At 44.7% G+C, this 16953-nt stretch overlaps 1 protein-coding gene across 1 annotated transcript in view; it reads right to left on the reverse strand.

Moving 5' to 3' along the window:
• Positions 1 to 16953, reverse strand: part of TGM3 (transglutaminase 3) — a 38351-nt gene that overhangs the window by 2951 nt on the left and 18447 nt on the right. Inside the window, exons 7-10 of the mRNA XM_006874847.1 lie at positions 13739 to 13842; positions 11080 to 11325; positions 7120 to 7428; positions 4926 to 5083 (exon numbers count right to left, since the gene is read on the reverse strand). Coding sequence (XP_006874909.1) covers positions 4926 to 5083; positions 7120 to 7428; positions 11080 to 11325; positions 13739 to 13842 — 817 coding nt within the window. The remainder of the gene's footprint in view (positions 1 to 4925; positions 5084 to 7119; positions 7429 to 11079; positions 11326 to 13738; positions 13843 to 16953) is intronic.

Raw genomic sequence — 16953 nt, forward strand, 5'->3', positions numbered from 1 at the left:
GAAGACAAAGTAAAGTATTATAATGAAATATGCAAAGAACTGGAGTTCGAAAACCAAGAGGGAAGAACACATTGAGCATTTCACAAGCTGAAAAAATAAGAAAAAGTTCAAACCTCAGGTTGCAATATTGAAGGATTCTTTGTGCACAAGACCTTTTTAAAGCGTTGAAAAGCAAAGATGTCAGCTTGAGGACTAAAGTGCGCCTGACCCAAGCCATGGTATTTTCAATAACCTCATATGCATGTGAAAGTTGGACAGTAAATAAGGAAGACTGTAGAAGAATTGATGCTTTTGAGTCGTGGTGTTGGAGGAGAATATTAAAAGTGCCATGGGCTGCCCATAGAACCAACAGATCTGTGTTGGAAGAAGTGTAGCCAGAGTGCTCCTTGGAGGCCAAGATGGCCAAACTTTGTCTCTCATACTTCAGACGTATTGTCAGGAAGGACCCGTCGCTGGACAAGGATATCATATTTGGTAAGGTGGAGGCTCAGAGAAAAAGAGGAAGACCCCCCCAGGGAGATGGATTAGCCAAGTGGCAGCATCAATGGCCTCAAGTGTGGCAACAATAGTGAGGTTGGCCCAGGATTGGGCAGTGTTTCATTCTGCTGTGCATAAGGTCGCTATGAGTCAGCACCAACTCGATGGTACCTAACAACAACAACAACAATGTACCAAATATTGAACGATGCAGGAAACATAAAAAGAAAATGGAAAGAATACACAGAGTCAAGTACCAAAAAGAACTGGCTGATGTTCATCCATTTCAGGGGGTACCATATGATCAAGAACAGATGATATTGAGGGAAGAGGTCCAAGCTGTACTGAAGGCATTGGTGAAAAACAAGGGTCCAGGAATTGATGGATTACAAATTGAATCCTTCAACACAGTAATGCAGTGCTGGAGGTGCCCACTTGCTGTGCCAAGAAATTTGGAAGACAGCTATCTGACCAATCAATTAGAATAAATTCATATTAATGCCCATTCCAAAGAAAGGTGACCCAACAGAATGTGGAAATCATCTAACAATATCACTAATATCATATGCAAGTAAAATTTTGCTGAGTATAATTCAAAATCAATTGCAACAGTCCATCAATAAGGAGCTGCCAGAAATTCAAGCTGGGTTCAGAAGAGGACATGCTGACATCAGATAAATCTTGGATCAAAGAAAATACCAGAAGTTTACTTGTGATTTAAAGACTATGCAAAAGTTGTGTGGATCAGAACAAACTACAGATAACATTGTAAAGAATGGGAATTCCAGAACACTTAATTCCAGAACTCATAAGAAACCTGTGCATAGACCAAGAGGCAATTGTTTGAACAAGGAGATAGTGAATGGTTTAAAATCAGGAAAGATGTGTGCCAGGAGTTATATCCTTTTACACCGTGCTTATTCAATATGTATGCTAAGCAAATAATCTGAGAAACTGGATTATATACAGAGGAGCATAGCATCAGGATTGGAGGAAGACTCATTAACAACCTGCAACATGTAGATGACACAACCTTGCTTTCTGGAAGTGAAAAGGACTTGAAATATTTAATGATGAAAATCAAAGACTACAGCCTTCAATACGGATTGCACCTCAGTGTAAAGAAAATGAAAAAAAAAAAAAAAAAGTCCTCACAATGAATAACATGATAAATGGAGAAAACATTGAAGTTGTCAGAAACTTCATTTTGCTTAAATCCCACAATTAATAGTTATGGAAGCAGAAGTCAAGAAATCAAATGACTTTATGGGGGAGGAAGGAGGGAAAATTATTCATGAGCAAGATGGTAGACATATGTTAACATGGGTGACAAGGCAGGCAATATATAACAAGAGGGAGGTTAGCAGAGGAAAGATGAATATAGCGGGAGACACAAGGAGGCATGCAATAGTTAAAGTGAATTTAGGAAAATATTACTAACTGTTGGTACATGGAGGGGATTGCAATCATTGTAATGAAGCAAAGTATATAATTTATTGAATGTAAAACGGATGATCTGCTCTGTAAACCTTTACTCAATTCACAATAAAAAGGTAAAAAAAAAAATGAAGGAAGAAACCAAAGGACTTATTGCATTAGGCAGATCTACTGCAAAAAAAACCTCCTATAAGTGTTAAAGAACAAAGATATGTTTGAGGTCTAAAGTATGCCTGACCCAAGCCACGGCATTTTCTACTGCCTCATATGCATGTGAAAGTTGGACAATGATACGGAAGGCCTTAGAAGAATCAATGCATTTGAGTTATGGTATTGGAGAACAATACTGAAAGTGGACTGCCAGAAGAAGAAACCAATCTGTTTTAGAACTATCGCCAGAACGCTCCTTAGAATCAAGGATAGCAAGACTACATCTCTCGTACATTGAACATGTTATCAGGAGGCAGCAGTCCCTGGAGAAGGACATCATGTTTGGTAAAATGGACGGTCAGCGAAAAAGAGGAAGACACCCAATGAGGTAGATTGGCATGGTGGCAGCAACAATGGGCTCCAACATAACAATTGTGAAGGTGGCACAAGACCAGGCAGTGTTTCATTCTATTGTGCATAGGGTCGCTATGAGTTGGAGCTCACTTGACGGCCCCTAACAACAACAACAACAACAACAACAACAACAACAACAACAGCAACAGAAACCATTTCACAGTGAGACACCTGCAGTTCAGACTGATTTGGTAACTTGGCCAAGTTCAAACACTAGTCAATGGCAAGGTCCAACTGGTTCCAAGGTCTTTGCTTTTTTTTCACTAGGCCTTGTAATGCCTCTCAATGATTTGTGAATAATTAAAATATTGTCAAGATGAGCCTCTATACTGTAATTGCTAACATGGAACTCACCTAAGTGTATGACACAATCTGAAAAGTGAAACAATTTCATATTATTGGGATATGACAAAACTATATAAATTGTACCAATTCTTTAAAGCTTTCTATGAGATTGTTTTTCTCATTTTATTGATGTTTACCTCTCTGTCCTTATGATTCAAATCTGTAAAAGGATCCAAAGGAACTAAGGGTAGCCTGAAAACTATGTCTGAGCACTAGTCATTCATGGGTCAACTTCAAGGATACCATCCTGTAGAAAGATGTTCAGATTTTATGACCTGATTCCACATCCAATATTCTCGGTGCTAACTGCCAGTTGGTGCTGAGGAGATAACACAACTTTGCTCAGATTGTTATCTTTTCATGCAGCTCACCTTTGAAGTTTAGGAACATGCCCCCTGCTCTGAAAGAGCTATGCATTGATTCATTCACTCAAGACAAGGATGTCTTGCTTCTCTGAAGGCTTAAAGAGGAGAGAGCGGACTTGGAGGAAATTCACACAGAAATACATGAAAGAAGAAAGATCAAGTGCCTTTTGAAAAGATGAAATGAGAAATTTCTTGATGGCACATCTCTAGCCTTTGTATATGCTGATTTTCTTTTTAAGGATATTATGGTATCTTTAAAGATAAATTCAACTTGAAATGGAAATCCAAATGCAGAATTAAAATGCTAAAAAAAAAAAAAAAAGATAGGCCTGTAAAGTTTGAAGACACTGGGTAAAGGTATATAATGGTGATGGTGTTGTTGTTGGTGGGACATCTGATTTCATTTAAACACTGGTCACGTTAGTGCAGAATGCTTTAATAATGATACTAGCAGTTACTCGGCATCATTTCCTCAGGAACTGGTGTTGACACTCAGCTATACATCCTGTGTACAGAAATGGAGTACGTTTCTCTGAAATGCCTGCTACTTCCAAAAGACGGTCCAGTTGCTGACACCCTAGTTCTTAGGTGGGGCTGTCTCCCATTCTGCAGCACAGTGTAAACCAGTCAGGATGGTAAAGGGGCTCCAGCAAGGACTAGCTGTCCGGGAACCCCAGGGGTCTCCACCAGAGGAGGCACCTTGTGGCTGAATGTCTGGTGGGACTCCTTGGTTCCCATGCCCTCTGACTATGGTCAGGAACCTCTTCATTGAGGTTTTGTTTGTGATGGCTGCTAATCTAGCAGCTTAGAGAGGGGTGGGGCCAGGGTTCATCTGGCTCCTCTGAGAATCTGGGTTTGGGATGCTGCAGACACTGTAATTGGAATATGGTTACTGTCTAGATAGCGGGGGCAGATAGCAGATACAGTAGACGAGGAGAAACCTGGCTCATGAGGTTCTCCGTGAGACCCCAAAGGAAGACCCTGCCAAGTCCCTGGCCCCACAGAGTTTTGCTGTTGCCTCACCCTGGCACCCTCCACCTGCCTGGGCCTGAACACCAAAGGAAGCAGAGTAAAAGGGAGTCCTCACTCTCACCCTGGGCTGCAAAGTATTCTGAGGATGCCTTTGCTGACTTCTCGACACCCCATGATGCTTTGGAAAGAACACTGCTCTGGGAGTCCCCACCTGAGGTCTAGCCCTGGTCCTGGCAGGAATTGGCTTGTCCCTTCTCCTCTGGTGGTCTTGGTATACTCATGTGTCAAATGGCAGGGCAAGGGAGCATGAGAAGAAGCTCTCAAAAGTCTAGCATCTGTCACGCCAGGTTGGAGAGTGGAGACGTACTATGAGTCAAGCCACTTCCTGGTTTTGACACAAACATGTCCAAGCTGGACTGTGGGCTGTAAACAGAACCCACACTGTGCCTCTCTATGGCTCCATAACCTGGCACAGGGCTTGACACAGCTGGTGCTTAGTCCCTGAGAGAGGGGTGTGTGCTGGAGAGGGACCTTCAAGTCCCCCTCAGGTGATCTCCCCAATGTGTCATCTCACCAGCCAGGGCTGAGAGCACCAACTGGGGTGGGAGCAGTCCTTGGCTTGTCTGGCTGGCAGAGACTGAACCTGATTAGCACTTGGATCTGCCTCTCCCTGTGTGTGTGGCTCACAGAGGGCTGGCAGGGCTCATGGAATGGACTAGCGGGAGGCATTTCTCCACCACCCCTGCCTTAGTGCCAGGGCCTCACCTCCAAGGTCAGGGCAGGGTTGTCCAGGATGACGTCTCGCCCCACTACCACCTCGCCCTCGTCGGGGACCTTGCACACGGCTGTGATACGGATCATGTTGTCGGCTTTCAGATGCTTCTCATACTCAGCATATGGGATCTTCACAGGGTACTGTGTTTCTAGAAGGAGAAGCAAGGGGAGAAGACATGAGAGGGGATTAGGGTGGGCTGGCTTGTAACCTTCTGCAGAAGCTGATGAGAGCCAAGTAGTGGGAGTTGGTCAGACATCCCTGCAAGGCTGGACTTTGCTAAGGCCTTCCTTGGACCAGCCTCTATGGGAACTGTCCTCAATCTTGTGTGGGCTCCTGGTTGGGCTGGGGGAGACTAGGTCTCTTGTTTGTATGGGCAGATTCCCAGAAGGATGGGTTTATATGGATAGAAATTCTTGCTTTTTTCTTCCCCCTCCTAGAAAATGTCAAGAGGGTGCATTTTCTTGCAAGGGGCAGGGGAGAACACAAATTTTGACTAGTTACCTAATGATAATAATAGTAACGATGGCAACAACCGTAATAACCGTGAAGGGAAGCCAGGGTTTTGACTAAATGTTTGGCTTCCTCCTATGTCATCCCATAGTCTCCGATTCTGTTGTAGCAGTATCCAAACCTCCTTCCCATCTCTGGTTTCTCCTGCTTTCAAAAGGTCCATGCACCAGCCAGACATGGCTTCTTGCTAAGACTTTTTATGTTTGTTTGCGCATTAATCAGTTTTTCTCATGTGCACTGCCTTCTCTCCTCCATGCTGTTATGCATCACTGGTGGTACCCACATACTGGATGCTCCTTTAGCTAGACTGTGGGAAGAAGGCTGCCCAAAGTGTGGCTGACAGGTCTGAGGGTAACTGGCCCCACCCTCACACACAGTGAACACGGGCTCTCTAAAGAGAATGAGACCAAGCCAGGGTCATATATACCTCAATACCCTAGAACTGCTTGCCTGCCTCCTCACCCCTCCCTAGTCACTCTGTTGTCTCTCAGGTATGTTTTCTTAACCAGTTCCCTCCGGAGAATGATTCCTGGCCTACAAAAATAGTTCTTCCTTTGAGCTTTAGTGGTAAATAACAGCCAGGTAGTCACTGCTGATACTGAGATTTCTGCTAAAATCCTGCCCACAGACAGATTGCAGGGGGGGATGCTGGCTTTGACAGGTGTAACAGGTCTTGGTGCCTCTGCAGACAGAATCCTTTCAAGATGGGCTGTATAATTAATCATTTTTTTTATTAGTTCCGTATGTGAAGCAAATAACTACCCCACCCCTGTTAATCTGCTTTGTAAGTTCAAACTTTTCATAACAGCTTGGAGGATTTTGCCAATGTGGGCACACCTGCATTCTAATCCATCTGCAGCTTTCTCTGCTCCACCTTGCTCCCATCCCATCTGTGCTACCCAGGGACAAGAAGACACGGTTCCTCCCTAATGCTCAGACCTCCAAGCAAGCCTGCTACTGATGTCAGGGATCAGCAGTGGGAGGAAAGGGGGTCACAGGTTCAAGAGTCTGTGGCATACTGCAACCCTTTCAGGGACAGACCTGTTACAGGGGTTAGGGTGGAGGTGGCGTGAAGTGACAGGTGGTCTGGGGAAAGGGTGGCAGTGATGCAACATTGAGGACGGGTTGGCACTGCCATCAACCCTTGGGCCAAGCATTGTCAGCATTGCCATTTAGTATCTGTGACACTTAACCTCTTAAATAAGTTACTTCATCTCTCTAAGCCTCAGTTTCTGCCTCTGTAAGATGAGGGGTGGAGCAAGTAGTTTGTGGTGCCTGCTAACCTAACCCTAGCCCACAGCTCCCCCAGAAGAAGGGCCTGTCGGCCTGCTTCCATACAGAAACGCTATGGAGCAGTTCTAGTCTGTAGCCCATGGGTTGGGTTCGCCATGAGGAGGAATCAACTTGATGTCAATGAGTAAGATGGGGATGACAGACGAGATGGTATATAAGGAAGCGCACTGTAAACTGTATAGTGGTGCATCCCAATACAGTACACTGATGGTGTGGCCATTAACCAACAGTGCCTCCCTCCCCCAGGGTACAAAAGGATTTGGGTAGGCACCACCCTAAGTTGTACTGTTCATGGTGACAACACCGTCCAAAGGATCAAAGCTCAAGAGTTCATCACAGAGGGCTGCTCCAGCCCAAGAAACAAGCTACAGAACAAGTTACCTTCTTCAGGGTCCATGGATATAGTGACAGAGTCCTTCCACACCTCATGTACAAGTGTGCCATTGTAGACGATGGTCCAGGCTGTCATGTGCACCATCACAGTCTTCATGTCACTTGTCAGGTTCTTCAGGATCAGGGCCAGGTTGACTTCCTGGCCCACTGCCAGAATGCCAGTGACCTTGAACTTTCCAGAGATGCTGGGCTCCCGCTCCCCTCTCTCGAAGCCCCCTGAGGATGTTGGGTTGAACAACCGGTTGGGTTTAAGTTTTCCCAAAGCCTTATCGAAAACTTGTCTTTCCTGAGGTGAACCTGGTGAGGGTGGAAAGGAAAGGAACATCTTAGGGACAAAGTGTTAGCACCTGGATTGTGGATGGAGTCCCGTCCAGAGAGGCGGGCAGGTCCAGTCCTGGTTCTCCTGCTGCTCCAAGGCCATCACTCCACACCAATGTCCAACTTGCCCAGGACACACGCCGTCCTCTTTAACCACCTAGTCTGGTGTCTTCCAACCAGCTCTATATTCCCAAGAAGTTAAAAGGACCTGCGTAAAATTACTCTGAGGCTGAATAATTGGTTCATTATGCTAATGAGTCAAGTCAAGTCAATAATTTGCTCATTATGCTAATGATTTCATTGTTTCTTTCACAAAAGGTCTCTTGTGAGACCTAAGAACAAACATTAGAGTTGAAGAAGGTTAGACTAAGTTATTGGGGTAAAAACAAAGTTACAAGTTTAGATTTAATTTAATTAAAATAAAAAAATTAAACAAAAACATTCAAAACCTCTTAACTGTGTTCTTTTGACTTGTTCTCAGAGCCACCGTAAGTGTTCCCAGTGGCTCTTTTATCTGTGTTGGATGACAAGAACGTCTCAGGGTTGGTATGGTTTCCAAGTTATAATTAGTGCAAATTATTGAGAAATTTCAGGTTTCACACAGAGCTGAATTAAAGGACAGGTTTTCTGACTCTGACTAAGAAGAGGGATGCTGGTGAATGCCGTGGTATAACAGCCCACAGAAAGGGACCAGGCTGTGCCCTGGAGCTCACTGCTGCCTTGGTATTGAGACTTGAGTAACCAAGTCCAAGTGTCAGCTGGGACTGAGTCAGCGGTTCCCATAGGGCCTCTGCCTTCATGTGGAGACAGGCCTGAGATGAAGGAACAAGGGCAGAGCATTTTCCATCTGCAGACCACACTTACATTCCCCACCTTTCCCCAAGCTTATAAACAACACACCAGTTGATTTACTAATACTCACTTCACAACTTACTCTTACCCATAAGTTACATGCTGCCTCGGTAGAGGCCTCAGGTGAACGACTCCCCCAAGCCTATCATGATAGAGTTAAGGCTCTAACAGGAAAAACAACTTGTCCAGGCCACTCTGGGGAGTAGAGGTAGATGGGGCCAATCCCCAGGTCTGGAATCCGGGTTTAAGGCTCCTCCCACCAGACCCTACTGAAAAGGAGGCAGGCAGATTACCGGAACTGGTGTCTCCTGGTGGGCTGGGTTCCCTCTGGTGCTTGCCCATTCCCAGTCGAGTTGTAAGTCCACACCCAGAGCCGATGGTTGTGCAGGATCTGAGCCCTTGCCTTTCGTGGCCAAGAACTCGAAGCAGGTGTGTTTGTACAATGAAGTTCAGAGCCTAGATACCTATGTAGGTCACCTGCTGAGCTTACTCAACGCTACACTTCCTGCTGCTGTCTTCTCTCTCTGGTATTACTATTGCGCAAATGCTTAGCAACCCGTTTTATGAGCTTTTCCACCCTCGGGTCCTTAGAAACAACTTGGTATCATTGGGTAAGGAGAGATGGACAACAGCAGGCAGTATGAACAACCCGTTGTCACGCAAGGGCTGGAACACCATCAGAAGTCCTAAAGGCATCTGCCATCCTGGCCATGGCTGCATAGCTCAGAGGGCTAAGCTGGGGCAGTCCGAGCTCTTGGGAAGTAGGGGGAAGGCATGGCACTAAGGGAAGAAATCCCAAGATCCTAATCCACATCACCAGTATTCTTCGAAACAATCACCTTGGGAACCCACTATTTCAATGAGGCTGTAGATGTTCAAACAAATACAAGCTATCACTCTATTTACTAAGTCCTTATTATGTGCCAGGGACTGTACTTGGTCCTTTGTGGACATTGACCAGACCAGTTGCCATCAAGTTGATTTCATTCATGTGCCAGAGTAGAGTTCTGTCCCATTGGGCTTTTAATGGCTGTTTTTTTTTCAAAGTACATCACCAGATTTTTCTTCTGAGGTGCTTCTGGGTGCATGCATTCATTTAAATCGGACTCCAGACAGGCATTACTAGTCACATTTTACAGATGAGGAAAGCAGGGATCAGAGATAAAAGGAAACCTGTCTGAGCTTGCCTGGTTTTAAGAGGTGGGACTGGTGCTCACCCCCTGCCCCAAGTTATTTGTCCCCTGGAGCCCTGAACTTTTCTGTCATCACACGTGATGACAATGCTTGTCCTCTGTCTACCTTTCCTGAGCCCCTGGACGCTGAGCACAGTGGTTCGGTAGCATAAGCACTGGACAGTGAACCACAAGATAAGTGGTTTGAGTTCAACAGCTGCTCTGAGATATTCTATTCCCAAAAAGATTTAAAGCCTTGAAAACCCTATACAGGGTTGCTGTGAGTCAGAACTGACTTGACAGCATTTAACAACAATAACAACAACAATGTCTGCCTCCCCCGCTTCCCTGGACTACGAGCTCCCCAAAGGCAGAGGTTCTATTTGTGATGCTCCTCACCACAGTGCCTGGGCCAAGGCAGAGTCATGCACTCAGTAAAGGTTTATTGACTTAAAGAAGGTCTGTCTGTCTGACATCAGACCCTGGGGATGCCCTTCAGAACTAGAGCAGGGGCCAAACCGAGGCCACTGATCTCATTAACTAGAGCCATGACTCAAAACGTCTCATCTCCAGCACCTCTTTGATAAAATACAGTCAAGACCACAAACAGCGGGGCTGTAGGACTTCCTGGGAACACCGTAGTGTGAGCATTTTTCCTAAGCCCTCAGATGCGACAGTGAGGATCGATGGAAGCAACTATTTCAAAGCATTTTGTAAAAAGTGAAATGTTGGCTGCCACCTATTAGAGAGCTGTAAATTACTATGGGCTATTTCTAAAAATAAACTTTGCCCTTAAATGCAGAACTTTTGTCACTACTGAAAATTCTCAAAGAGGTATGTGCTGGCTCTGATGCCCACTTCTGAAATGGAGCAGCAAATGTCTTTTAGGGAAAGGCAGCCTGTGGGCACCAGCCTTCCAGAGGGTTCTACAAGGAACTGAAGTTCATACCTCATGTGGCTTCTTGGGACACCTGGGAGGCACAGCACAGGCCAAGCCTTGGCTCATTTTTTTTTCTTCCAGATGGTGTTTCCTGCCTGAGGTCCCCGTGTGGAGCAAACAGTTCTTGTGCAACTGTTAACCTAAATGTTAGTGGTTCAAACCCACCCAACAATGCCACGAATGAGTTTGAAATGACTGAAAATAATCTCCTCTCCCCACATGGAGCAGTTCTATTCTATAACACATGGGGTGACCATGATTCCGAGTCAATTTGGAGGTAACAGGTTTGATTTTGTTTTCTGCCTATGTTTCTCAGAGGCTAGGGGAGCAGCTGGTTTAGAAGGCCCTCCTGGAAAGTCCTTGGGGTCCTTACATGGAGCAATGTTTCTCCTGTGAGGCTTGGTCAAGGAGCTGTCACACCAGCTGTACAATTGGCAAAGGGATCCAGCTGGCAATGGTACCCATGACCTTTGGCAAACTTCCACCAGCAGACATCTGCTGGGGATGGTTCTGTCCTCATGGAAAACAGTTTGGGGAGTTGGGCATTAGGTACTGGGAGTAATCCTACCATTCAGGCAGAACTGGCTGAGGAGGCGAGAGGGAGAGGACAGGACCTGGACTCCTTCCCACCTGCAAAGCTGTGGACGGGACAGCTGACTCTCCTACCTTCAGGGTATTTGTATTTTTCCGTGATGTCCATTCGGGAGTTGCTGCCCACGGCCTTGGTGCTGATGTACTTGCCCACAGAATACGTATCCGAGGAATTCTTCTTCTGAGTGTTGCTTCTATTATCGTAGATCCAGGTGATGCGGTCAGCATTGACTTCCGCAAAAACGAAGGGCATGTCAAAGTCCAGGTCCACGTCACCCTCTCGGACCCCGATGACTGAGGCAGGGCCACACTGGAACACCCCTGGTGAGCAGAGCGCACAGGGTGAGACCACTGACAGCAGCCCACCCCAGGTCTGTTCCTCCCAAGAGTCTCCTACAATCACCCTAACCACTCTGTCTCTATTCCATCCCAAATCTGACTGTCCGCTCACCCCCTTTGGCGCTCAGCACAGACCCTCCTGGGTTACTTGATCTTTCTGCAACAGCACCCTAGCCAAACTCCAGTTCTTCACAAGACTGGCCCAATGCTGCATTCTATGGGTAAACCATCCATGCTGACCTACTGCCCTCAGTCTGCTTCCTAAAGAGGAAAGCCATGCTGCCTCACACTCCAGGATACTGCCTCTCTCCCCTCCACACCACTTTACCCTACAAGGCCCATCACTCTCCTGCTCCTGGGAGGCACCATCAGCCTCCCTCCCCAGCACTCAGGGTTTAGTGTCATCAAATCAGTTCCGACTCATAGCAACCCTGTATAGGGTTTCTGAGGAGTGGTTGGCGGGTGTGAACTGCCAACCTGGAGGTTAGCAGTACAGTGCTTATCCTACAGCACCACACCAAGACTCTAGCACTCAGGGTAATAGCTCAGATATGCGTAGTTTCGTTTATGAAGTAGCGAAGGATAGAAAGAAGAGTATGATTCCATCTGTGTTTACAGAACAAATAAATAAAACACGCATGCATACATACATTCTTCTTCTACTTTTTTTACAGAACAAATAAATAAAACATAAATACATTCTTCTTTTTTTTTTTTACCATAATTTCCAGAAAAAAAAAACTTTTTAATATTTTGACACACAGATTATACTGAAATAGCAGTGCTTCCTGATATTTTCTTTTCCCTTTTAGAAAAAACTTGTTTCCTTTTCATTCCCTCTTGTTCCATATTTAAAATGATGGTCATAATTAGCTAACTTGATTTTATAACCACTATTGTTTTTTGCTTTGTTTTGTTTAATGGATTTCAATGAGAAGTTTGGAAAATAGTGGCCCTGATAAAAAATAATTTGAAAAGTTACACTTCTTTCAAAACTCCCATAACATGTTTTGCTTCTGGGTGGTGGGCTAGAGACTAAGGTGTCGGTGTGACTTAATTTTTATTATAAATCATTTTAGAACTGTCTTAATATTTTGAAAACCATGTGCACAGATTACTTTTACAGGGTTATTTTTGTGTGTGTGTGTTTTTTTTAAAGAAAACAACTCAAAAGTAATATAGCAGACCTCCTACATGCTCTAGACACCTGAGGAAAGAGGAGAGGCTGCTGAGAGGCAGCAGGGGGCGCCTGTGAGCACAGGCCAAGGACAGGAAGGAGCTGGCCTGCCCACAGGAGAGCGTGGGTTGGCAGAGTAACCACAGTAAAGGTGAGAAAGAGTGGTAGGGGCATGATCGTGAATGGCCTAGAGCTGAACCGAAGAATTTGAGCAAAATCCCCATGGTCATGGAGAATAAGAAGTTTCTGCGTTGGGAGGACTAAGCTATAAGAGGTGGTTCAGAAACATGATTGCTGGCAGAGGAAGGCTTTGTCCTCTTGCCTGACATGTGCCAGGGCTCCTCCTCCCCCAGGGCAGCAGCCCCAGAAGCCAGTGTGGGTACAGGGGAAGGAAGGCACTCATTAAATAGTAGCCGGAGACAAACACAATTGTTATTGTTGTTATTAGGTGTTGTTGAGTCAGTTCCAACTCATAGCAAGCCAACCCTGTTCTGAAGCTGTAAATCTTCACCGGAGTAGAAACCTCATTTTTATCCTTTGGAGTGGCTGGCTGGTGGGCTCAAACTGCTGATCTTGTGGTTAACAGTCCAGTGCTTACTCTACAGGCCCAGGAGCCAGTGTTGTTGCTGCTGTTAGCGCAGGGAAAGCACTCATTTAAATAGTGGTGGTGGTGTGCTGTGGAGTTGGTTCTGACTCATACCGACCCTGTACAGTGTTGCTGAGGCTGTAAATCTTTATGGGAGCAGAAAGCCTCATCTACTTTGAGGTTAGCAGCCCAATTAGTAACCACTACACTACCAAAGCTCCTTATTTAAATATGTTGTTGTTATGTGTACCGTGGACTCGGTTCCGACTTCATAGTGACCCTGTACAGGGTTTCCAAGGCTGTAAATCTTTACGGGAGCAAAACCCGTCATCTTTCTCCCGCGGAACAGCTGGAAGTTTCGAACTGCTGACCTTGAGGTTAGCAGCCCCATTTGTAACCATTACGGTACCAAAGCTCCTTATTTAAATACAGCTTGGCCCAAACAAAATTAGGAAGGGAAATCTCTTTCTAAAATAATTTTGTCTTAAGCCCATGTTTATCTCAGGGGGGAGGGGAAGGGGCTTTTGATTCATTTCCTGTACTGCTGTTCACTACTGTAAATAACCAGGAAAGGCTTGGGTCTTAGAGCAAACCCTGAGAAAGCTCTAGTCAACAGCCAGCAGAGGGCTTACCTTGGCTCCTTTCCTGAGGAGTCGCGTCCAACACCTGCCATCCACTGTAGGCGGGTCCCACGTCTGTCCGGGCAAACCAGGCTTCATTCCAGACATGGAAATTCCTGAAGACAGAACCACAGACTGCAAAGCTTGCCCAAGACCATGCAGCAGGTGAGCAGCAAATACCAGAGCTCTGCCCTGAAAGTGCTGTGCTGAGCCTTTGCCAGCATCCTCTCACTTAAACCCTCACTGCATTATATAAAGATAGGTACTATTTCTATTCCTATTTTGTAGATGAGAAAACTGAAGTGCAGAAAGGTGAAGCAATTAATGGCAGAGTTGATTTTTAGCTCTACGTGAAAGATGTTAACTCCAAAGCCTAGGCCCTTGACCACCTTACTCTCTTGCCTGAGAATGGGTGAATCTAGGTTTGATCCAGCTACCTGGAAGACAAACACATCCAAGTCTTTCTTCTGCATCCTGCTGGGGTACATTTCTGTACTTGATGTGAACCTGAAGTGGAGGGACAGTTCTGGCTGAAACTGTCTCAGAAAGACAGCTTCCTAAAATGTCCTTCATCCATGGCATTGCTAGTCACCTTGTATCTTCTCCCTCCCCCTCTCCAGGAACCGCCCATCAGCTAACATTTTACTCATTCCATCCCTTAAATCTGCCCCCCTTTCCCCCTCTCTATCTCTACTGCAGCTATTTTATTACCAGCTTTGGCAGTTTGGGGCCCAACTTGAAGATGATATAAATCTAAACTCTATCCAGCTTGGGGAAAAAAAAAAAAAAAGTCTTGTACTTGTGAAGGGGAAAGAACAGTTCTAAACAAAATACCAACTTCAGAAGCCATAAAAGAAATGCTTGATGAAGCTGACTATATAAATGTATTCAACTTACATATACCAAAGATATCAATAATTAATTAAATGGATCTCTGCTCCTTGTATGGACACTGTAATCTCTTAACAGGTGGACCCTTCCTCAAATAGCAACAAAAAAACTGAAAGAAAAAAAAAATCCAAAAACCCAAAAGCTATCTGAGGGCTCTGCAGAGTGAGCAAAACAGGAAGATTTGGAGGGAAATTAAAACTTGGAAGAAGCAGTGAGCATGGGGTGAGTTGAACTTTTTGTGACTGCCTTAAAGACAGACTCCCATTGTGGTTAAGTGCTGGGTAAACAAAACTCCAGACAACTCAATCTTCTGAGTGAGAAATAAAGAAACAGAGCCTGAGTCAACTAGAATTACTAGAGAGTGAGGGAGAAATCCTGGAAAGAAGAGGACCAGATAAAAGGAACCCCAGATTCAGACATAAACTCTGAAGTATGCATGTATGTTGTTCTTGTTAAGTGCCATTGAGTCCGTTCAGACTCATAGCAACCCTGTATAGGGTTTCCAAGGAGCAGCTGGTGAGCTTTAATTGCCAACCTTGCAGTTCAAACGGCTTTGCAGTCTGGCGCATTAACCCATAGCTAGACTGCTGAAAATAACAGAATCTAGATGTGCCTAATGTTCAAGATACAATAAAAAATTACTCAACATACAAAGAACCAGAAAACATGACATCCTCAAGGGAAAAGACAGCGTAGTGGTTATGAGTCAGGCTGCTTATCTCAAGGTCAGCAGTTCGAAACTAGCAGCGGTTCTGCAGGAGAAAGATGAGGCTCCCGTAAAGATTCAGAGCCTTGGAAATCCTATACAGGGTCACTATGAATCAAAACTGACTCCACAGCACATAACCAACCCACCAACCAATCTTAACATAACTCAGATGTTGAAATAATTAGACAAGGACTTTAAGGCAGTGTGATGCTGTAGGATAAACACCAGACTTCAGCGCTTCAAACCCACCAGCTGCTTCTTGGAAACCCTGTATAAGGTTTGGTACTAACTCCAGGGCACTTAACAACAACAACAATGATAACTATGCTCAGTAAAGTAAAAGAAAATAAATTTGTAAAAATAAAAGAATAACTGTATGCTGATAACTGGTTGTTGTTAAGTACCGAGGCATTGGTTCCAACTCATAGCGACCTTGTGCAGGGCTTCCGAGGCTTTTTTGTTGTTAAGTGCTGTCAAGTCGATTCCGACCCATAGCGACCCTGTATAGAGTTTCCAGGAGTAGCTGGTGAGCTCAAAGCACCGACCTTACAGTTGAAATGACTTTGCACTCTGATGCATTAGCCCACAGAGCCACACCAGGACTCTGAGGCTTTAGAACATATAAAAAAAAAGAACCAAATGAACATGTTTAACTAAAAAAAATTTTGAAAACCACCCAATATTTGAATTAAGAAATTCAGTGTATAGGCTTAGTAGCAAGATAGAGATGACAGGGAACAGACTAAGTAAACTTGAAGATGTATCAGTAACAAATTATCCAATCTGAAGGTCAGAGAGATAAACAAGTTTTAAAAATCAGTAAAATGAATGCAACAGCTATGCTAGACAGCGATTTGCTAGAATACAGAAAAGTACTTACAAATCATTAAGTAAAACACACACACACACACACAAGCCAAATATTCCAACAAAGAACAATGAGCAGGCAATTTTCCTAAGAAACAGAAATGATCAATGAACACAAAAAAATAGTTTTAACCTTTACCTGCTGCTGTTGAGTTGATTCCTACCCATAGCGACCCTCTATATGGTTCTTGAGGAGTCCTGGTGTGGCGCAGTAGGTTAATGCACTAGACTGCAAGGTCCGTTTGAACCGCAAGGTCAGTGGTTCAACTCACCAGCCACTCCTCGGAATGCTTCGGAACCAACTCAACAGCACTTTACAGGAGCAGAAAGCCTCCTCTTTCTCCCACGGAGTGTGTGTTTAGCAGTCTGGTGCTTGTCATACAACACCACCAGAACTAACTAACATTAAAGGCAAATTAAAGTGGCAAAGAGATACCATTTGTATCTATCAGACAAAGTTGAAAACAATGTGTGATTTCATTGTTGCAGAGTGTGGAGAAGAAGCCAGTGTGGTCATACACACGGATGGGAGTTTAAATGAATGTCAGATTTCTGGAGGGTGATTTGATAATGAATATGAAAAGCCTTTAAACATCTACATACCCTCTGAGCCAGCAACTCCATGACTAAAATTTGCAGCACTGTTTGTAACGGCAAAAATATTAGGGGAAATGTTGAATAAATTGTGGCATTGCTATACAATGAAATATGTAGTTGTCAAAAAGAATGCAAAATCTAGCACAGGGGAGAAATGTCTAAA

Source organism: Chrysochloris asiatica, unplaced genomic scaffold (genome assembly GCF_000296735.1).
Source record: "Chrysochloris asiatica unplaced genomic scaffold, ChrAsi1.0 scaffold00304, whole genome shotgun sequence".
Lineage (NCBI taxonomy): Eukaryota > Metazoa > Chordata > Mammalia > Afrosoricida > Chrysochloridae > Chrysochloris > Chrysochloris asiatica.